Source organism: Perca flavescens, chromosome 22, assembly GCF_004354835.1.
Source record: "Perca flavescens isolate YP-PL-M2 chromosome 22, PFLA_1.0, whole genome shotgun sequence".
In the NCBI taxonomy this organism is placed as follows: Eukaryota; Metazoa; Chordata; class Actinopteri; order Perciformes; family Percidae; genus Perca; species Perca flavescens.
The window spans coordinates 22,440,504-22,463,744 of record NC_041352.1 but is presented as its reverse complement, the minus strand read 5'-3'; the positions used below and the strand labels follow the sequence as shown (position 1 = coordinate 22,463,744).

At 40.1% G+C, this 23,241-nt stretch overlaps 1 protein-coding gene across 2 annotated transcripts in view; it reads left to right on the top strand.

Annotated features, from left to right (window-relative positions):
* Positions 1–23,241, top strand: part of LOC114549022 (cadherin-12) — a 62,722-nt gene that overhangs the window by 13,321 nt on the left and 26,160 nt on the right. The window contains exons 1-5 of one of the 2 annotated variants that reach the window (XM_028569119.1): positions 3,469–3,562; positions 4,001–4,295; positions 8,021–8,140; positions 9,934–10,101; positions 12,705–12,892. In XM_028569119.1, the coding sequence (XP_028424920.1) occupies positions 3,545–3,562; positions 4,001–4,295; positions 8,021–8,140; positions 9,934–10,101; positions 12,705–12,892 (789 nt within the window). In that variant the 5' untranslated portion in view covers positions 3,469–3,544. Of the gene's footprint in view, positions 1–3,468; positions 3,563–4,000; positions 4,296–8,020; positions 8,141–9,933; positions 10,102–12,704; positions 12,893–23,241 lie in introns of those variants that run through there. The other variant, XM_028569118.1, reaches the window with a different exon arrangement.

Sequence of the window (23,241 nt, the reverse complement as noted above, 5' to 3'; positions counted from 1 at the left end):
AATGCACACAAAAGCACACAAAGGCAAATAAGTAGCAGTCAACAAAAGCATAATGGCACGGCGGCCAGTAACCAAACCGCAAATCATTGCATAGGATACAATATAATGAAATATAAAACAGTAAGTAAATAGAATAGAATGTCCCTTTTCTACCAAATGCATGCCTTTGCACATACACCTGAACAAGCACATAGTCTGATGTGCTTGTTCAGTCTGGGGCAATATGACTGAAATAAATATCCCCACTATTAATACAAATGTTTTCCAATTTCACATGTACAAATGATGATGAATGCACTCAACTGTGTTGCACTGCATTGCATCAGATAGCCTAAACAATGACAATTAAAAACTTTAGTAACTTACTTTGTCCTAAGTTTTGAAAAGATGATTAAGTAAAAGAATGACTTGATTTGGATCAAATTATCGACATACAGATTCACTGAAAGCCAATAAATGTCATTAACTATAGCCCAGCCCCCCCACACACCCACAGGCCAGGCGACCTCCAAGCACCAAACAATAGAATAAAATTGAGTCGAATCCTACTTTTTGAAACCACACGTCATCCAGCCAACTCCATCGCTGTCCAAATTCCTCAGAATTCCGTTTTCCAAGTTGACGTCGAAAATATCTGGAGATGGTGGCCACTGAAGTTTACCTCTTGACCTGAAGTCCTTTAAGTTCAGGTGTAGAACAAGCAGTTTGTTCTAGGCATATAGTACCCACGCAATAGTTAACCTTATTTATCCAAAATGTGTTCAAACTGTTCCAGTGGGCAGCGCAGCAACACTGTCACATGAACATATGCTCCAAAGGTCATATATCAACTGCGTAGCGTTCTGCTCAGAGAAGTTTCCTCGACGGGTGGTCTTTAATTATTTCACAGTTCAAAGAAAGCCATTAGTTAGCATTTCAGTAACGTTATGACCAAGTCTTATTTTTTCTTTTTTAAATACAATGCAATGCTCTGTATTTGTACATCAGTTAACTTCTCAGGCACGTTTTCTGTTGACGTGGTGGGCTCTCAGTGGGGCTCACCTTTTAGCTAGCTGCTAGCTGTCCTTCTCCTGCTGCGCAGCTTAACTTCATTAGCGCTTGTCCATTCGAGTGAAATAGCCAACTTTATTGCCTCAAACTACCTGGAGACGTTACTTTTTGTTTTTTTACCGTTTCTTTGTGGGTGTCTTGGCTTTGGTAAGACGCTGAGTGCATGCATTTGGCGTGTGTCCACCTTGAAGTGTTTATTTCCCTGCAAATGAGGAAAGGGAACCCCAAATTTCCAGACAAAACGATGGCTTCCATTTCGTTCCCTTGTTTTGTCTCCTTGTAGCAAGGGTGTAAAATGCTGGCTAGATTGATTTAAAAAAAAAAAAAAAAAGTTGCCTGGGATAAACTCCACACGTTTTTTTGTTAAAAGTCTGGATGTTAATAAGGTGCTATATGGAGATATTAAAGTTGGTACAAATTGCCAGTTGTCAAAAACGAGTGGAAATGGAAGCATCACATTACACTTTGGTATCATTATGGTAACCCTCAGCTGTAGTGCATACCGAAAACAAATTATAGATGCTTTAAATTCAAAATAGAGGTGATGGCATTCTGTATATTTCATATGACATATAATGAATCTTCTTCACCAAATGTTTTTATACCTTGCTAGATAATAATACATAGCGAGTTTAGTTTGCATTACTACTTGTATTGGCATATTAGATTGTTTCTGGAAGATTAGCATATTGTTCACAATATTTATGTACAATGCAAAATCAGCATTTCAGATTTTGTACTCATGGTCTAAAATGTTATGGGACCTAGTTGTCACCCAACAAGGATCATGTATCAAAAATAAATCTCATACATTTGAATAGCAATGAATAATGCATCACGGGTGAGAACATTATACTGCCATGCTATGCTTGTGTAAACTGGATAATTTTCACTGAATCAACAATTACTCCCAGTGTGTTTGTGCACGTGTCTGCAAGGCTGTTTTGCACTGTAACCTACAGATAATTTATAATAATAATAATAATAATAGGCTCGGTCACCCCAGGTACGGTGCTTGGTCCTGAGTGGTGGGGAGAGGAGGTTTGCGTCAGAGGAGTGGAGGTTACGGGTGGGGGGGGATTGTGGCCGTGGAGCAGGTCTGTGAGGTAGGAAGGAGCCTTATAGAGGGCTTTGTGGGTGAGGAGGAGGACTTTAAACTGGATGCGTTTGGGAACAGGGAGCCAGTGGAGGTTCTGAAGGACGGGAGTGATGTTATAGCTGCATCTCAAATTTCCTCATCATGGCTGCAACCATGGAGATTCACTGGTCACCAGCATGATGTTTCTTGCCTTGGCACTACACGTTGGCATTTGACGTCAATAGTGATATAGTCTATATCAACGATGTTCCACTTCCTGGATTGCTCCGGGCTGACAGAAATTCCGCTGAAAATTTCGCCGGATTTCACTCTTTTCGGCCGGATGTCCGTTACCTTCCACTTTCTTGTTGTTGGAATTTTAATCTCCGGTGGATTTCTGAGGACTATGGTTAATTGCTCCTCTGCAAAATCTCTGCAGGGTAAATCCAGACAGCTAGCTAGACTATCTGTCTAATCTGAGTTTTCTGTTGCACGGCTAAAACAACTTTTGAACATACACATGTTCCACCAAAACAAGTTCCTTCCCGAGGCTATTTTGCAGAGGCACCGTGGCTCTGTCCGGTGCTTAGCGCCGCCCAAGACCATTGTGATTGGTTTAAAGAAATGCCAATAAACCAGAGCACGTATTTCTCCCATCCCGGAATGCCGCGTGGACTAGCTAGACCCTCCTCTGCAGTGCTGTGAAAGAGAAAGGTCTGGCAAAACGAGACTAATCGTAACATAATCATCCTAGGCTGATGAATCACAATGCGATTTCAGGACAGTAATTGTTTTCCTGAACCTATATCATCGTCGTTAGCAAGTCAGCAAACAAACATCACCAATATTCAATCAGGTGACAAGAGTTTGACAACACAAGTTCCAATCCAAAAGCAACTAAAATGTTACCATGTTCTTTCGGTTTTAACGGTGCTAGAAAATGGCCCAAAGTCAATCATAAAGTGTAGAAATAGAGCTTTCTTGTTGCAAGTTATGAAAGCTTTTTTTTGACAGAGAATAATTAAACCATGTTACCCAGAGTCAGCAGATACTCAATTTAACTGGCTACACTGTATGCCTCTGCTTCAATGCTTAAAATATCTGTTCCTGTCTCCTGGAATAAGACTGCTGTTCAAAGGTGTGGGGGAAGTTTCATGCTATTGATGAGAAGGCAAACAAACATATGTGGTGATGATCACATTGCATTAGCGCCCTTAAATATTTAAAATCATTCAAAGTGTATGATGGATCTCCCCAGGGAGGTGGACATAACTATGTCAATAGGCTTTCTGCCACCAGCCTAGCATGTGTTTGTCTTGTATAAAGAGCGCTGCCGTGGTCCTGGATCTATATAAACAAAGATGTTCTCTGGCTGGCGTAGTGATATTTTGCAACTGTGCCGAGAGTCATCTGGTCATGGACCTCCGATGTCAGGTGAAAGTATTAAAAATCATTCTTGTGGAAAACGAGTATTTACCTCTAGTTTTCACAGTCTGACCTATGCCACTTTGAGAAAAACTCCTATCTCACGTAAGATTTTTGAGTCACGCTTGAATAGAAATGGGTCCACGATGTCGAAGAGTTATCACTGCAGCGTAATTGCACAAAGAGAATACATTATTCATGAGAGCTTTAGCCTCATTAATCTGTGAAACGTTCTGAAAGTACCATCATTTTATTTTTCTCATGACTTAGTGTTTCACAGATCCTTGCTGAGACATGAATTTGCTCTTTGATGTGCAGTCAGTTTCCTTAACTCTCTTTGTGAAATACAGTTCTTTGACAGCCCTTCCCCAGTGCTTTCAATGAATCATTATACTGTATGTGCCAATGTTTGCACTCAACCTGTCATTTACCTCTTTTGTCTTGCAGCTGCACACTGACCTCGATAGGGGCGACAATGCGGTGAAGTACACTCTCTCGGGAGACGGGGCTGGCTCCATTTTCACAATTGACCAAACAACGGGGGACATCCATGCCTTAAGGAGTCTTGACAGGGAGGAGAAGCCTTACTACACCCTGCGCGCCCAAGCGGTTGACATGGACACCAATAGGCCCCTAGAGCCTGAATCAGAATTTGTCATCAAGGTTCAAGACATCAACGACAATGAGCCAAAATTCCTGGAGGGACCATATACGGCCAGTGTCCCTGAGATGTCACCAGTAGGTCAGTGACCATCTAGTGATATTTTCTGTCCAGTAAAGCTAGAGAAGCCAATATATATTGCTTAATTGATTAGAAGCCGTTGCACTGAAAGCTGTTATATCCTCTCGCACTACAGAATCCAAAAAGTTTCAGGAGCATTACAGGTACAACCAGAGGGGCGAAGCTGCTCCCCCCAGATTTTGACATTTCAGAGAATCAGTTATTCTTGGTGTTGCCCTGAGTATATTCCACAGCTTTGTAATTTTACATCCCCAGCAGGGAGAACAGATCAAGGTAATTCGCTGGGAGAATGGTTCCTCTTGATCTGGATAGCAATGAATCCCTCGAAACTCCAAAGTCAGCAGTCTCTAGAGTATGGGTAGAAAGCAACAACAACACAGCGTTGCCCCGGTGAACACTCTAAATCATAAGCTGCACTGCAACAGAATCAGAGAAGCTTTCTAGTTTATCAAAAACACATCTAGTGCGATCATGTAGTACAGAGATTAGCTTTACAAAACAAAACAAAAAATCAAGTAGATCATTAATTAGATACTTGACAGCAAACTAATTCACTTTCATATAGATAATTGCATGAACATTTTCATTATCTTTCAAGTGAATGTACTAAACATCACCAAAATGTTACCTCCCTGTAATTATAATATTTAATTTATTTTCCATTATTATATAATTTGATGCTGGACAGTCTACGCAAGTAATTTTAAAACGTCACTTAGATGTTTAGTTGCTATGAATGGTTACCTGCCATCATCTCCGACACATTAATATCTTATGCTCCAGCGATTAAGTGTGTCACTTCCACAATGTTGTATTTGTGAGAGACAGAAGCAAAATGAATAGTCAGAAGCCAAGCAGCTGAGGCAGAGATATCCTGACTTGTACGAGTTGCCCCCAAAACTCTGGATCCTACATTTCCCATAATGCAACAGTATAGCATCTTTCATTAGACGCTCCCTGGCTCATAAACGTCTAAATCTCCATACATGAAATTTGTAACACAGGCTTTCTTTTATAAACTTAAAGGAACACGCCGACTTATTGGGAATTTAGCTTATTCATTGTAACCCCCAGAGTTAGACAAGTCGATACATACCCTTCTCATCTCCGTGTGTGCTGTAATGCTGTCTGACGGCTCCAGCGGCATCAGGCCAGCACAGAACATGCAGGTGAATGGTTCCAGTAATCCCACTGCTCCGAATAAGTGACAAAATAACGCCAACATGTTCCTATTTACATGTTGTGATTTATAGAGTCACAGCATGTACGAAAAACAATGTAACATGAGACACAGCCATCTTCTAACTGTAAACAAACCGGGAACTATATTCTCAGGCGGAAGAATATAGTACTTGGGCGGAGTGAAATGCTTGCAGCAAGCCTGTCTGAGAATATAGTTCGCGGTTTGTTTACTGTTAGAAGACGGCTGTGTCTCATGTTACGTTGTTTTTTGTACACGCTGTGACTCTACAAATCACAACATGTAAATAGGAACATGTTGGTGTTATTTTGTCACTTTTGTCACAATTGGGAGCAGTAGGCTAGTTGGAACCAGTTACCTGCAGGATCTGTGCTGGGCTAAGCTAATGCTGGAACCGTCAGACAGCGTTACAGCACGCACGGAGATGAGAAGGGTATGTATCGACTTGTCTTACTCTGGGGGTTACGGTGAATAAGCTAAATTCCCAATAAGTCGGCGTATTCCTTTAAAGTCTAAATTCCAAACTGAAATACCCCTGATGACATCATCAGTGAAATAACCCTTACGGGTATGATAATTGTTAGATATATACATTAGTAAAACATCAAAGCTAGAATTCCTCAAATGGAATTTCTACATTTAAGAATATGTGATCAAGACCTTAGCTACAATATCAAGTTATTTTAACTGCAAAAATCTTTCAGTATTATTAGAAAACAAATACTTACTAGACTAAGTTTAGAAATAACATTCACTGTTATTCATCGCAGTTGAAACCATTAAACCATTTAAAAAGTGTTGCCAAATTATGCAGAGTGACACCACTATCAGAAATATCTTTGCTGAGAATACAACTGTGTTTTTACCAGCCCCTGGCAATTAGTGTGAAAAGTTATATTTACCGCCAGTGCAAAAAAAAAAAAAAAAAAAAAATCAATCAAACCAATTTAAGTCTTCATCGATATTTATGCCAGCAAGTGCGATCAATGGGTTCATTAGCTGCTACATCCCTCTTGTTGTCTTTGGCTAGAATCCCCCTTTGGATGTTTTTATGTTAGCAGGGCAAAACAAATACTAAAATAGAGAGATGCTGCACATAAATATGCAATAATGGTTGGTAATGAAGACCAGTCCATTGTCAGACATTAGGAAATCACTCATGGCAATAATCTGTAGACTCTGTTAGAGTTATATGCAATCAGAGTAACGCTGAATCATTTAAAAGAAAGTGACAGATTTAACAACATATTTCAGGGAGTTTCCTGGAACAAAAAAAAAATGTTGTAACAAAATGTCACACAAACAATTTCTCTCCTTGTCTACAAACTTAAGTTAATATGAGATTTCGGATCAGTCTTTTGATTATACTAATTCTTCTCTCTTTCTTTGTTGCCTGGAAATGCGTAGGTGTCTGCCACGCTCAAAGGCTTTTAAACTTTCACTACATCTGAGCTCATCCTCTCCCTTGCTGTATTATCACATCTATTGGATATTCCTGTTGGAACACGATGCAGTCCTTCTCGTATATGTTTAATCAGGCATGTGTGGCTTTGTTATAACGGATTGGGACGCTAATCTCTCTCACCTAATGTTTTAATGCCATTGTGGCCATCTGCTCGGACTACAAAGCCTATTTAATACACAGCAAGTTCTTTACAGACAACGAAGAGCTTACCAGAATTTAAAATGACCATCCCTCTGGCCAGTGTGTCTCCTGTTCATATAAGCGTTCCACACATCCCGCCGTTGAAAATGTTTCACACAGCCTGTTCTAAAGCTAGCCAGATGTGGGTATGTGATTGATACATGGTGAACATATGTGCACTGAGCTGTCTGCCTGCGAAGACACCCGTGTCAACCTGTCTACAAGTTGTCTTTCCAAAGAATCTGCCCATCTGCTCAAGAAACACCAGGCTTGTGTTTTAGATTCATAAAATAGTCAGGCTGACAAGGCATTTTTTGTTGTTGGTTATTCTCCTCAAACTGGAAACTTTGGATTGAATCTGTTGAATTTGAATACATGGTAAATAAGGACTGTGTGCAATGCCAACTTGTTAAGGAGGATGAGCCAAACATTCAACAAGTAATTATTCTGTCCCTCTTACTGCAGGGGTTTGGAAGACTGCCATCCTAATACTATTCTTGCCATGGCCCTTTGCTTTCTTAATGGTAGCATTGTTTAATGAATGGTCACACAAGCTTTTTCGTTATTTATTTTCACCCTTGCTTCATTATTTATATATATATATATATATATATATATATATATATATATATATATATATATATATATATATATATATAAGTTATTTGTGTGTGTGTGTATATATATATATATATATACACACACACACACGCACACAGACAAATAACTTCTTAGTAATGCGACAAATGTGCAACTCAAATCATACAACGGGAAAATGTAAGTCGAGATCCTTCAGTGCACTGATGAACTTCAAAGAGTTAGGATCGCAGTCTCACGAGGAAACAAATGAAGTCAAAGTCTTCCCACTCTTTTCCCCAGGGACATATGTGACGCAAGTGACAGCCACAGATGCAGATGACCCTACCTATGGAAACAGTGCTAGAGTGGTATACAGCATCCTCCATGGCCAGCCATACTTCTCTGTTGACCCCAAAACAGGTAAAGTTATTATCCCTGCAGATGTATGTTGCAAAATAGTTTTTCAGTCAGTGTAAAGTTCATAAACATACACGTTTTTACCTTAAATATGCAAAAACAAAGTACTGTACGTCAGTTTTATGCGCTCCTGGCAATTGCAGCGAGGCAATCATGGAGTGAAATAAGGCTATCTAGGCCATTAGTCTTGAAGGATATGTATGATTGAGTGTCTTCTAAACAGTGTGTGCGATATACTGAAGTGTGGACCAGTGCAAGCATATATCATGAGAAAAAAACTGGTCCCAGAAATGACCCCTGGGCCACTCCACAAATCAGTAGGCCATAAAAGGACACATGCTCTCCAATAAATACAGTGAATTATTTATGTGACAGGTGTGAAATAAAGGGTTTGTATCAAACACTACATTTGAATCAAGCAGTATTCATATCAAGCATTTCATTATCACAATTAACAGTTTTTATAAAAAATATACAACAAATGTAAACATTCAGGATATTTGCGTCAGACACATCCAGCTAGATAATACAAAAAAGTCAAATGTACAATTCCTTTTGAGTAAAGTGGCTCTAAATATGGTAGTTACGAGCTTGCTGGGGTGGAGGGTCTGTATTTTTACTTCAAGGATACTGAAATTAGCCAGCAAACCGATACAGCAGCTTAAATTGAAATCTCCAAAAGACACAAAATACAAAGACACGAAGACAATGCTGCAGCATTATTCAGTTAATTCCTCTTTATGTACAGCTGCACTTTGCTGGTGTAGGCGGTTTGTGTCATAGGAGGAAAATGGCAGTTAAAAGGTTGCAGAGTGGCAGCGAGGCAGGGTATTGCAGATGACTGCTTTAAATCTGAAATACCTTCATACCACCAGTTTGCCGGCAGCGGGCTGCTGTTGGCTTACCATCTGGGGCAGTTCAAAGCATACGAAAAAAGGTTCATACATATCACACAGGCAAATACGGTGGAATCTGCTGCTGATTCCCAGAGCATCACAGAGAGCATACTGTGACTGTATTTCAAACTGATGATGGAAAAAAATCAAACTGTTAAAGTAAATGTTTGCCCTGCTGGGCCTGCATCTATCCCCCAAATGCACGTCAACAACAACGGGAACAAACACTGGGAGTAAAAAAGTGAGCAAGGGAAGGGGATTACAACAACATACGTTAATCTCCATGCTTGTCACAGAATTATCAATCTCAGAAACAGACATCCCCCTTTTCCAAAAAAAGATGAGAGAAATATCAAAAAAATAAACATAGTCTTTGATTCACGCTTGTTAGGGGTCTGCGGATCAAATGGTACATCCTCACATCCTCACAACATATAAAATGGAATAAGAGGAGGGAAAAAGTGCAGACCCACCTATGCTGCTCGCTTCCTTTTAGCCTGCCAACCTCCCACTGACCTAGCTATTAATCTGCAGTACAAACGCTCTCTGATCTCAGGGTCTCTGATCCTCAAGTGAATCATTATATGGCTTCAACCAGAGCTTCCCATTGCATGTCAAGTGTCTCCAGTTTGTGAAATGACCTCTATTTCAGCCTTGGTCGGAGCCGCACAAGCAGCTTCTTCCTTGGGAGTTTTTTTTTGGTGGAAATATATTGTGCATTTTGAGATAAATTGTGCATTTAGCATATATATTCACATATATTTCATGAGATTTGACGTTGACTACTTCTTCCCCTTTGTCTTTTTTATCTCACTATCTGTATCAATCACTCTCTTCCCCTCTCACTCCATTGACACTCCTTTGTTATCTGTGTTTCCTATTCATCTTCCTGTACACCAGGTGTTATAAAGACAGCCTTGCCTAATATGGACCGAGAGGTGAAGGAACAGTACCAGGTATTAATCCAGGCCAAGGACATGGGGGGCCAGCTGGGGGGGCTGGCTGGGACCACCACCATCAACATCACTCTCAGCGATGTCAACGATAATCCACCAAGGTTCTCTAAAAGTGAGTGCCCTTTGTAGATCTTTATGTAAAAATGATTGTTGTTTAACAACACCAACTTTAATTTTTGTTTCCAACAATAACAATACACATGACCTAACGCAGGTTCACACATTTTTATGATAACAAAATAAACACTGTGCAATTACAACACGGCAGGAGGTATTTGTCAGGTCTACTCTCTGTAATTGGTTTTCATTATTTGTCATTATGCACTGTAGTAAGCAAAGGCCTGTTTACTTACCATGATTGCATTTACATCTACTACTCCTGTCAAATAAACTAGGATTGGTGTTATTTCTCTCATGGGGCTTTCCTTCTATATTAGGATTGGGTTTGAGCATGATGGTGCTGCACCAGGGATTGAGTCAGTGTATTTAAACACTGTATTTCATCCGGTATTTTGTATAAGCTCCTAAACCAGATTAATTTGATTGTACAGTTCACCAGGTCATGTAAAAAGCCAAGCTGGAAAAAAAAAAAACTCATTACTGTAAACACATTGATCTGTGAAAGCTTCTCTACTTATTCTAAGCATAAATATGAAATTGTGGGCAGAATGTTTTCTACTCCAAATCAGGAAGCGTTTGACAGGAAAGCAAAAATACTGTTCTGTATGGATGCAGTCTCTTCGGGTATTTTGAGGCGACACCGAGTGGTCTCCTCTGAATGTAAATGGCAGTCAGACGGTCAAGCTCCTTTGCCTGCGAGGAAAAGATGATATTTCCATAATGCTGTCACAGCACAGAGGTTTGGGCCAAGTATGGTGGCTCCTCTGCCCCGTCCCAAATCCTCTCTTTGTTGTCTTCTCTCTTCCATCTATAAAAGGCTTACAGGTAAAAAAAAAGAAAGAAAAATATATGTGGTGGCCATATTGGAGGACACCATCAGATTGGTTTACTTAGAATGTTGCTGCATGGATCCATCCCACATCTGTCTTTTCCAGAAATCCTTTTTTCCCCCTCCCTAGTTATTATAGATTAAGAATTTGTAAACCGTCAATCCCCTGAATGAACCTCTGTGATGGCACCAGATGTGGTTGCAACTGCAATGCCTGCAATGGTGATTACTAATAGGGGTGTAAATAACTGCACGTGGCTTTGTTGAATTATCCTTGAAGCTTATGAACCCACTGACAGTGCCGTATAACAGCTGTTTGTTATGTCTCTTAACCTAGAACTAACTCTGTTTTGGCAGCGGCGCCACGTCCTATCCTTGAAAGGACATGAACCTTAAAATACTTTTTTAAAAATGAATGCATGTCCTTGAAAGTACTTGATTATTTATTATATATATTATAGCAGCCAAATTCATCCCATATGCTTCTGCTCCACTCTCAAAATCCTAGAATCAACACTGAGAAAATACGCTAAGATCCATAGTAAAATTGAGGAATAACAAATAGGAGAGTGCACATATGCACAGCAATATTGCGTGGTGCAGCACAATCTTAAGGATAGTATTGATTTTAAAAAACATTTAATGCAACCTTGTCCTATAACCTAAGCAAAGAGTGAACATTTTGGTTTGGTTTAAGTACATTTATTTTGGTCCTCCACCAAGAAAAAATAAATAGGCTCTCTGCCAAGCAGCATCGCTTTTCACCCTTCGAGTGCCTCTTGTCTGACACTCTGACTTATAGTCAACATTTATGTTTAAGTACATCCATCTCAGAGTTTTGATGCCTATGTGTGTCAAGTAGCACTATCCTCAGTAGGAGCTTCTAAGAGTCTCGCACTTGCCTTTTTCACCTGCACATCGTCTTCTCCATTCCCAGGGTTTATGCGTCATATAAGGGCAAAATAAATAAAAATCCCAAAGAAAAACTAATGTTTATCTAGAACCCGTCTTGGCTAATTCTTTGTTCACCAGAGAAGTGTCAGGAATTAGTTGAATCAAATTGAATGTGTTGAGAATGTCTTAAAATTCTTTAAATGCAGCCAATAACTTGACTCATTTCTAATTTGAAATGTGTTACTGTTAACCCCCTCTCCTGCCCCCTTTACACGCACTCCCAGGAAAGTGAATGCGGGAGACATGAGAAGTCCTGGCTGTCTGGCACTGGTCTGGTCTTGGTCTTGACTCAATCTCAAGCCCTCGGAGTCTTGGTCTTGACTTGGTCTCGGTTTATTTGGTCTTGACTACAACACTGCTGTGGCACAAGCAGATGCTATTGTTCGAACAGCTAGCAATCTCAGAGAGTGAAGGAAAACACAGGAAAAGATGACTTTTTATGACCTTTATTGTGAGGTGTCAGTAATAATCAATCAATCAATCAATCAATCAATCAATCAATCAATCAATCAATCAATTACACTTTGTTTTCTTGTAGATTTCTTCCTAAGTCCTAAGCAGTGATTTCTGATTTCTTTCATAGCCCCTTGGCTCTTGTGTTTGTGGATTGTACAGGTTAATAACGTCATGCCCATGGCTACAGGGCTGTCTTCAGACAGAGCATACCAGTTGCTAGCCTGTTGGTGGATAAGACACCCTTGAGTGTGTGAGAGACTACAAAAAGAACAGAGGATGTGAAGAGCTCAGTATTTTCCATCCGATGCCAAATGATGATAATAAATGAGTCAGGTGTGATGTTTGTTTGTTGACAGGTTTCTTTCACCTACGAGTCCCTGAGTCTTCTGCAGTGGGGTCTGCTGTCGGTAGAATCAAAGCCCACGACTTGGACATCGGGAGAAATGCCGAAGTAGAGTACACCATTGTGCCAGGTGATGGAGGCGCCATGTTTGACATCACCACCAATGAACACAACCAAGAGGGGATGATCATTCTCAAAAGGGTATGGAGTCTCAGAAACTAAGAGAAGAATGTTAAACATACATAGGGAATTTTTTATATAAAAACCAGTATTCAGTGTCATTACCGGGCCAAACAAATAAAGGCAGGTTGCTAATAAAACATTAAGGAAAAACATTAAAGAGGGTGACATTATCTTTAGTCATTAACAACTGCTCACACAATTCACTACCTCCACAGTCCAACAGTCAGGCCACATTCACCACTTTGCTGCTCTGAGTTTCTATTTTTAACATGAATACCTTTCTCCTCTACCTTTTAGTTCCAGTTGTTCCACTTTCCCTGCTTGATGTAATGCTGCTGTTAATGAAACTCAACACTTCATGTGGATTTTCACATTAAAAGCCTACCAATATGGGGAAAGCCTCAATATTTTTTAACGGGAAAAATCAGCTGGAAGTGTTTATTTGCATGCATGATAGCTTAATCGGGGACAAGTAAAAAGTGAAAGGAGTAGAATCAATTGGTTAATGAAAATTTAATTTCTGTTTAGTAAGAGAAACTGAGAGCAGAATAGAGATTATGAAATCAGTCTTTTGTTACAGATGGAATTAGTACTGTGCAATGTAAATATTAACGATTGTATCGAGGCAACAGATAATAAAGGCGGTTTCAAATACAGGGCTGTACCCAGTTGCTTAGGCTAATGTTGCCCTTAAATTTTCATCTAGGGATGCCTTAGAAGAAGAAAAAAAAAGAAGTTTCATGAACTCTCCATAATGATTTCCAGATGTTTTTGATCGCTCAGTGTTTGCCCTTAAGTACTTAAGTATTCCTTTATGTGTTGACAGTAGCGTTCATGTATACATGCAGGCACCATCTTGGGAAAACAACCATGACCAGTTGAACGTCGAACGACGAACGTTCGTTGTTCGACTGGTCATGACTGTTTTCCCAAGATGGCGCCTGCTTGTACACGTGAATGCTACGGTCTCTATAATCTATCTTTTTAATAAACTGTATGCTTATGAAGTTCTCAATGCTTCGGTTTACATGTGGGGACCCTCATTATGCTAAGTGTGGTGCTATTTTGAGCCTTGTTAGTGGTATAGAAAGAGATTTCTTTTTACTTTCTTTTACCCTTATCTCGCAATTTACTTTTCTTCTCAAACCGCACATGGACACCATTCTCCTGGGTGAAAGTCCTGTGTTTGTTTGCTGCTATATAAATATTGCATTTGAACTTCAGTATTTCTTTTTTAATGCTGGAGAGTCTGTCCAAATCCTGTCCGACTCTGTATCATGAGTTGGAGATGTTGCTGCACCCCGAGCACTCCTACTTCCAAGTATGCCATTCTGTATGTTATATTTACACCCAGAATTTACACCTCCACTACTATTCCTATAAAGCGACTACTGTTTTGGATCTTTGATACCTTTGCAGTATTTACTTCAGTAACAGAGACAACATCACTAACATAGGAAAAACAATGGAGGAAGTAACTTTGAAAAACTAAAAACTATTGAAAATAAATTAAGTAAATAAAATAAGATATATAATATGAAATTTGCAGGTACCTTGCACCTTGTTGTGTTAAATAACACTGTACCAGCAGGACACCTGGCAGGTGTTAGGGCAGAACCTGTAATCTTTCAGTTGTGTTATGTTACTCTCTAACAGTTTGTCTCCTTCTGCCTCAAAGCTTAACTCAAAGCAATGGCATAGCTCTCTCTCTCTCTCTCTCTCTCTCTCTCTCTCTCTCTCTCTCTCTCTCTCTCTCTGAGCACCTGTGCCATATAAAGCATATTCTCAGCATGTCAGCGCTCATTTACTGTACCATTTTTTTATTTTTTAATGGATTAATACATCAAGTGCACAGTGACCCACAGCAAGAGGTCCAGGCCTTTGGTCGCACTTTCTTTGAACCACAGAGCAAAAGTATCTCATTTAATACTAACTTTTTACCACATATAGCATTTGTAGGGCCCTTAAATATCACTTCATCAAATGTCATGTGGCACAAAAGCACCAGTGATATTAGAAAAAAAGATCCCTGTGAGATCTATCATCTCATTTTCAAGGGGGACCCACAACTGCCAGAGGTGAAAGAAAAAGGACATTACAGCCACAGACTAAAATTAGAGCGAGAAATAGAGTGAGCCAGCCAGTGCAATGAGTGTTAATCTACTAAATAGCTAGGCTTTGATAAGACTTATTATGCAATCATTTATTAAAATGAATATGAAACATGTTTTAAGAGTTCTGGTCCAAGATTCAGTTCATTCATACTTAAAAAATAATATCACCGTCTTATGTCCTTATAGGACCTTAGGAGTGAATTTAACAATTGATGGATATTTCATTTCATTTTAAAAACATACCACAGTGCCGTTTTCTCTAAACAATTCCATTAATGACCATACCAATTTGAAACTTGGATAATAGGACAAATAGAGTGATAGAGTGAGAGCTTCACAACGGCTCTGTTGAAAAGCCCGTCAAAGAATTCTTTCATCAATCTTAATGTCAGCTTTCATAATGTATTCATGTTGTTTTGGTTTATGAAGTGAAACTTGCCACATTAACAGTCTTTCCTCATTTGTGTACATTCTCAGCTCTCCTTAGGGTATGCCTAGTTCCATATTATCCAAACACATTTAATAGAAGCATTATTATTTTTCCACCCACAGTCTTAACTGCAGAAAGCAAGAGCAAGATATTATTTCTCTTTGGACATTGAAAGCATTCAGCTCAGTGACAGGGGGTGATAATAATATGCATTTATGAGTGCTGCATGAGCAGACATTGAATGAGTCTCAGTATCATCTCATTAAGGTTTCAGGAGACTGCTCTTAAAAGGCACACCTACTTTCAAGATGGTGATAAGCGTCAATAGGACATAAAGCGCATTAATAAGATCATTTGCAATAATGAAACCGTCATTACACTGACTCCTTGCCCACATTTGGCCATATAAATCAGAATGTAATTGCTCTGGGCTCACAGATGATCTCTAATCTGTCCGGTATACTACGGCACCAAGCATTGCAGTCTAGCCAGGTTGGCAAACAAGACAATGGTGTGCAATGCAGTTTTCGATAGTTTACAAACGGTTACTACTTGCTGCCATTTGGAGCCACTACTAACGCTTCCACACGTCTTCCAGCATGCTAATAAAATACATCACGTCAGTTTTACTTGAACAGCTGGCAAATGTTTGGCTCAGTGTCTCTGAATGTGCCACGTAACAGTTAAGATGCCTAATAATATCAACGGATTGAAATTAGTAGGTCTCGCCCACACATCAAACTACATGGGTGCGCGCGTGCACACACACACACACACACACACACACACACACACACACACACACACACACACACAGAATTCCTTGTGCACTCTCATACACATGCAGGAACAACGTGCACAAATGTATAAGCAAATCCTTCATAGTCTGTGCTGCATTTCTCTTTGGATGCAGTAGACCCCTGTGGTGAGTTGAAATGCCATTTGTTGACAGCGCTATTGAGATTCAATAGATAAAAGAACTGCAGAGCGATGCTAAGTTGGCATAATGCCACAACAGCCACAGAAATGTCTCTGCGATATGGAAAAGCAGAAAAATGTTAAGGTCAGAAAGTGAAGATTTTTTGTAAGCAATGCTCCAATGCGTGGATGAGATGGATTTCTTTTCTGGATTGAGTTATTCACCCAAAATGCTCTTTGGGTTTTGGGTACATATTGGCACCTAGGATTTATGTCATCATATCCAAAAGACAAAAAACTAAAAAAAATTACATACATATAAATATATTGTCAGAAAAGGTAACCGATAAGTCACAACTTTACTAACAACTTATTCAGCTGTACCATCTTGTAAGCAATAATTGTGTTAGAACAACCATTATTATTTACCAAAAATGGATATTTCATTTGAATTTGTTTGATCACGTAGCACTATTGGTGCTAGTTTTAGTCAGAAACGGGTTTATGTATAATGTTAGAATGTAACAGTATCAAATTTTTCCATCAAACCAAAAACTTTCTTCACACTTTGCCTAAAACTTTGCAGCTTTACACACAAATTTACTTTTGAAAGATAAAAAAAAAAAGAAGTGGGTTAGGGTCTCATTAAATCCTGCCTCTTTCATGCAAATTTACCACGACAAAATACTTTTAAGGAGTGGTAATATATCTGTTCTTGTCACTTGTTTCATTTCGGGGATACAGCAAATATTTCATCTGATTGCAAAAGTAGCCAATTATGTTTCTGTGCCTTTCAGGGTATTTCTGATGTAAGTGTCTAAAATGTTCTTTGGGGGATTGCAAATCTCCGTTTGTTTTTCTGATGTATCGGAGTGAGGTATTCGTTAACTGGTACATTTTTAGTACATGCCCCAGCACACAAGCGCGCAAAGGTATGTGATCCTTTGATCCCCGAAAATATGCAGCTGAGTGAGTAATTGATTCCCTGCTCAGTGTAAGAGCTGCCTCAGGATGCTCTGTGCATGCGTATGAATGCATGCAAACTTCTGTGTGTAAATCAAGTATGTACTTAATGGGCTCATAGTCATTGCTATAGATCATTGTATGGTGACCTTTTCGTTGACAGTAATTGAATAACAGAAAGGGACAGAAAGCAATTATGATGTAAATGAAGACAGTTATTTGTTTACATCATGCATACCCCCAATGGATGGCAAGGATGCATCTGTCCTCCTATTGTTTTACGCGCAGTGTTTGATATGCTGCCATGTAAAGAGGAGGCAGTGTGATCTATTCCCTACAGTGATAATCTACTGCACAGAGGCATTGTTGATGGGGAATATTCTGAGCCCTTTTTAACTGACCAATCCCCCCACAGGGCAATTTACTGAACACCATGTGCCTGTACCCATGTGGGATTGTGATATTAGCATGGACACGGACAGAGGGAGAAAGAGAGGAGAGAAAGAATGAGCAGTGCCCTTGGGAAGGTGTGGGGAGTAGATAGCTGGAGATGAAGCCTTTATGAGTTGTTCACTGCGTTCCCAGAATACTGACCCGCCCACAGACTTCTCTTATTTCAGATTGGTGGAGTATCCCCAGGGACAGGTGTGCAAATGTGTGCAGACAATCCCTCTCTCTACCTTTCTCCCTCTCGTTCCATCTCTCTCTCTCTCTCTCTCTCTCTTTCTTCTTCTCCCTTGACATGCCTCCCTCGCACCGACAAAAAACACACACAGCAGGACGAAGACGAAAGCCACATTGTACACAGAGCAGAGTTTGGCAGACCCCAAATTAGAGACTCGGGAAGGTTGGTAATGATAAGAGGATCAGGCTGAGTAATGGGTTCAAAGGATGATCATCTGTTTCCCAGTCTGATACAGGGAGGAAAGGAAAAAGAAGGCACGGAGGCACAGAGGGGGTTTGTACACCCCATCTGCAAAACATAGGATTATGGGAGACAATAGATAAATCCACCAATGAATTCCCCAGGAAACATGCAGACAAATGTGTGCAGACAAATATGTGCACACAGAGCGACATGCTATACATGAAAAAGCGTGTGGAAGAACACCGGCACATTAAAACACTGCCATACGTACAGTACATGGAGAGCAACGGCACTTGAACGGCATGATAACCTTGGGTTGTGTTGGTAAAATTATTTTGAGTCAGATTTAATGTTGTTTCTCCATTTGCATGTTTATTTACCTCCTCCTGGGAGAAGAAAAGGTGGCAGATATAGCTACGTAATTGAAATGTGCTGTTCTAGGCCTAGAGGAACGGTATTGTTTAATGGCAGCGTGTGTGGCATAATATTTGCTGGCTCACATTCAGGGAATCCATTTTAATACAGGCCTATCTCCTCACTGTACAAACTGAATGCCCCCAGCGGCCACAGTGCATTGAATAAAAAGCATTTGCCAGAGACCTCTGGCACTGCCTCCAAATCCATTGCCCCGGGGGTTCGAGAGGGGTTCAAAAAACATTGACGAGAAGTGCAGGTGACTTGTGTAGGGCAAACTGCTGCAAGTAGTCCAACAGTAAATCGTAGCACAACAGAGCAAAAGGGCAAAAATACACCAGCGCATTTTGCACTTCGCACTTTAATTACTACAGTTACTATTTAAGATGTTGTGTTGTCTGAACAGCCATATGTGTCCTTCTTTTATGTCCTTCTGTTGCATATTTGTGTTGTGAAGCAACAGATTGTAGCAGTATACCCAATACAAATTTCCCCATAAAGTCTACTCTATTCTTTTCTATTAGTTTCTATTCGTTTCTATTCTATTCTAAGTACACCTCAACCATTGGTTTTCCCTTAGCATTTAATGGTAAAATATTTGAGCAAGACTCTGAACCCCAATTATTCCCAATGGCCTGGCCTGGGGAATGAGAGGCATATTGTAAAGCACTTTTTCCACCTGAGGTTGAAAATTGCATAAGTGCAGCTCATTTGAGTTTCTGAAATCTCTGCTCACTATAAATGAATTATATAGTGTCCGTTATATAGGGAATTGGGAATGATACCGAGATTTCTGATACAGCCAGAAAGGTTTCAGCACCATGGACAGTGACATACAGAAAGACACAGTTTGAAGTGTTCAGAACAATGGAGTGAGACATATTGCAAAATTTAATAAAGATTATGCTGTATGTTGGATCCCTGTCTCTAGTCGGAGTTCACTGATTCCAGATCAGCTAGATGTTTTGAGGTATTATACAACTATGCTATTATTTAACCTCTGCCACTGTTTTTAAATGTTCTAATTTTAACACTCTGAGAAAAGTGGCCAATGATTCATCCAGCTTGCATAAGGTGCCCCCCCCCCCCCACACACACACACACACACACACACACACACACACACACACACACACACACACACACACACACTTCCAAAGAACAGCACATTCAAGTGATTAATGTTGTAGTGTTGCATGGCATTTAACAACAATGTGCAAAAGTGACAAACATTTGCAAACAAATGCCACTAATTGCCTAGATTGCCTTTAGACTTCCCTTAAATCATAGCCATTGGCAGAACTGAGGCAAGAAGCCCTCTTGCCATCAATTAAGACAGTGACTGCAGTGTAATTTCTCTATCAGAAACGTCATTACTGGGCTGTTTGAACAGTAAATCATTTCAGAGAATGGAAGCTGTAACTGCCTTTCAGTCGTGATGAAACACTAGCAGGCAGTAACAAAACTAATGGTCAAATGACAAAAGTAATGAACAAACTGCTAACTTGACTGAAGGCCAGAAAACAGTGAGGAATGTTGGTTAAATATTAAATAACACAAAGGGCTTTTGTGCAATAACATTTAAGACTTATACAAGGACACAACCATGCATCGTAAAATAACAAAAAAGTTCAATACGATATTTAATCTTTAAATTGCCACGGGGTAATTGTAGTATATTATAGCTTAAAACTGATAGCATTAAGAGCTCATCCGGCAGCACGATACAAATTTAGCCTTGCTCACAGACACAAGTTGAAAGTAATCTATTGATTATGGTGCTGAATGTTCCAGTGGGAGGTGAAATGAGTTATTTTAGGCCCTGGCGTGAAAGGAAGAGAAAAAAGGAGAAGAGAAGGAAACAATACCCGAGAACAACAGGAGATCCAGGTGCCCAACACAGATGAATAACACCTCACCAAGCAACCAAAATGGTAGCAATGTGTGTGTGTGCATGTCTTTGTGTCTGTAGGTGTGCTTATGCATGTGCTGTGTGTTAGTGAAGGAGTACACAGAGAGGAAAAAGAGGAGAGAGAGTGACAAAGAGTCAGCTGAGGCGGTGCTTGGAGTCGATGTGAAAAGTGCCTTCTCTCTGGTGGCCTGGGGAGGCGTGGGTGTAATAGATTAAACCAGTGTCTCGGGGCTCATCCCATGGCTAACCCTGTCCTATTAAAAGTGGCAGTGCGAGTCTTTCACAGTCACTCCAGTCCACTCCACTGCAAGGTGGACAGGGCTGCTGGCATGGTTCTCAGATGGCACTCCACTGCTGTGAGTACTGGGGGGATGGAGAGGCTTTGAGGCAGCCAAGGACACAAAGCGATGTGACTGATGGCAGCACAATAAAGAGAGCATCTTCTCTCCACAGCGCTAGGACCCCCGGGTCTTCAGAGGTACATCAAATCGCTCTCTGGGGCATGTAAGCTTTTCTCTGCTGATGATAAGCTCATAGTCCTCTATGGTCAATTGACTGCGTATGGCACAACCGTGGCTAGAGGTCTTTTAGCATTCTTCTGCATGGCAGAATCATGCTGAACTGTCAGTCAATGACTGCAGTGACCTTATAAAGAAGTCACTTTTCAAAATAGACAGACATGAACACTGAGTCATAATTGCATATCTCAAAATCTCAGTGGAATTTTCACGTTCAAGCGGCTTTGCATCCCAGAAATAATTTATTTAGCGTATTGGGCATTGTTAGAACTATTAACGCTTACTGCAGCCCAACAAGTAACTCTTTAGCTTGCAGATGATGGGTGCTGTCATGTGGGATCAGGAGGTTTTGGCCTCACTAGAATTAAGCATCCAGACATGGCCTAATGTTGCTGTTTGGAGATGTGTGTTGGCTCACACAGATTAGAAATGTGCGATATTCTAGGCATGTTTGGCTTAGCTTTGATTTACTCTCAAAGGATAACTCATGTGAGTGGGTGTTAATGATTCATAAATGCTATTGTAAATACATAATACTGTGGTAAATGGATTTAAGACTGCTCTGCCCTATATGACAGATTAAACATTTGCAGTATTTTTCACCCTATTTAATCATCAGCCTCTTCAGGTAATACCTGTGTTCAGCATAAACAAATTAAATCAGCCTGCTAATGGCTTGCTGTGCTGTGATAATGATTCTCCAAGGGGAAAGGCTAGATTCACCCATGGGTGTCGGTCCCCCATATTATAGGGTGAGCAAACCTGAGGTTTGAGAAGAGTATTGAACTTTCCTATTATAGTGAACTGAACACACAAAGAAACTAAGGAACCTATTTAATATGCATATCATCCTGATTCTTCCATCCGCAAAATAACCGGCTAGCTGAAAAACCAGCTGCAACACATTACATTACACTTTACACTTTGCAAATGGACCACTGTGCTGTGGGGGAGGGACAAGAAGTAACAATTGAGAAACAGATTTCAGTTTTTATGGATTTCCTCTTATCACATCTCAGTTTAGATCATCAGCTAGCACATTCATTGTTCGACGGTGTGAGGACTTGTTTTTATTGTTTGACGCATACTACTGTACCTGTGAGACCGTGATGCCTTGATTAGTCCCCTGTTCTATATTAACAAATTCCCTTGTAACATAACAGGTTCAATTGGCAAGAAAAAAAGTTCCTTCATTCAGTATCACTGGCAGTGCAATGAAGGTGCACATTTACATATCAAAGGGCGCAGCACCATGTCTAGAATTTCAAGTGTGTTCTGTTGTGATGTTGAAGAGCAGCAGCACTGACATGAGAGGAACTCGGTCTGTCCTCCTTACAAATTCCTCCGTTGATACACTTCCTTGTTGTGTCCACAGTAACCCATAAAAGGTGCATAACAACTGACACTATAATGAGACACTTCAAACGTGTAATTGAACATGCATAGGTGTATGGAACTCGTTAAGGATAATATATTTGTGGATATGGGTATTACTGACTCATACAGCACTGGTTCTTTACACATAAGTAGGTCATCTTCGAAATGATACATGCAGTCAGAGGATGAATGGCCATTTTTCCATCCTGGGAAATTTCCCCTATGGCCTCCAGATGTGATTTGATTCTCCCCAAGTCAAGCGTTGACACATTAGCACATCTTCTCATTAACTGAGAGTTTCTCATTACCCCCTCCTGGCCCCATTTTATTCCTATTTAACAACACATATCCCGGGCGTAGCCTACTTGGAGGATCGTGAGTCTCAGACATTTAAAAAAGGCAGTTGTAGCTCTCATCATTACTATTTTACACCCAAAACAGAATATGTAAATTAATCTGTGAGATTCGCTTGACAGTTAATCACATGGTAGTCCGTGCATTGTTCCATGGGTGTCAGCAAAGCCTCTCCCTCTTCCATCTGCTGAGGAAATGAGCTGCAATTTGTTCTTCCGTCGTCATCTCTTTTCTTCGCTGCTACTTAATGACTACCTTTTCCAGCAAAACCTTTCAATCCTGATGAAATACTACAGTGTGTACGAGTGGATAAATATGTCAAATTAACTAAGAAAAGTAATAAGAGTTGAGTGATACATTTTTGTATACAATCATCAGACATAGATGTGTGATGCCATTCAGTGTAGAGACTTTTCAGGTCATGTAACATGCCCTCTGGTGGCAAAAATGGAGGCACTCTTTGGCAAATAGAGCAAATAATCAGTTTTAATTTGTTGGT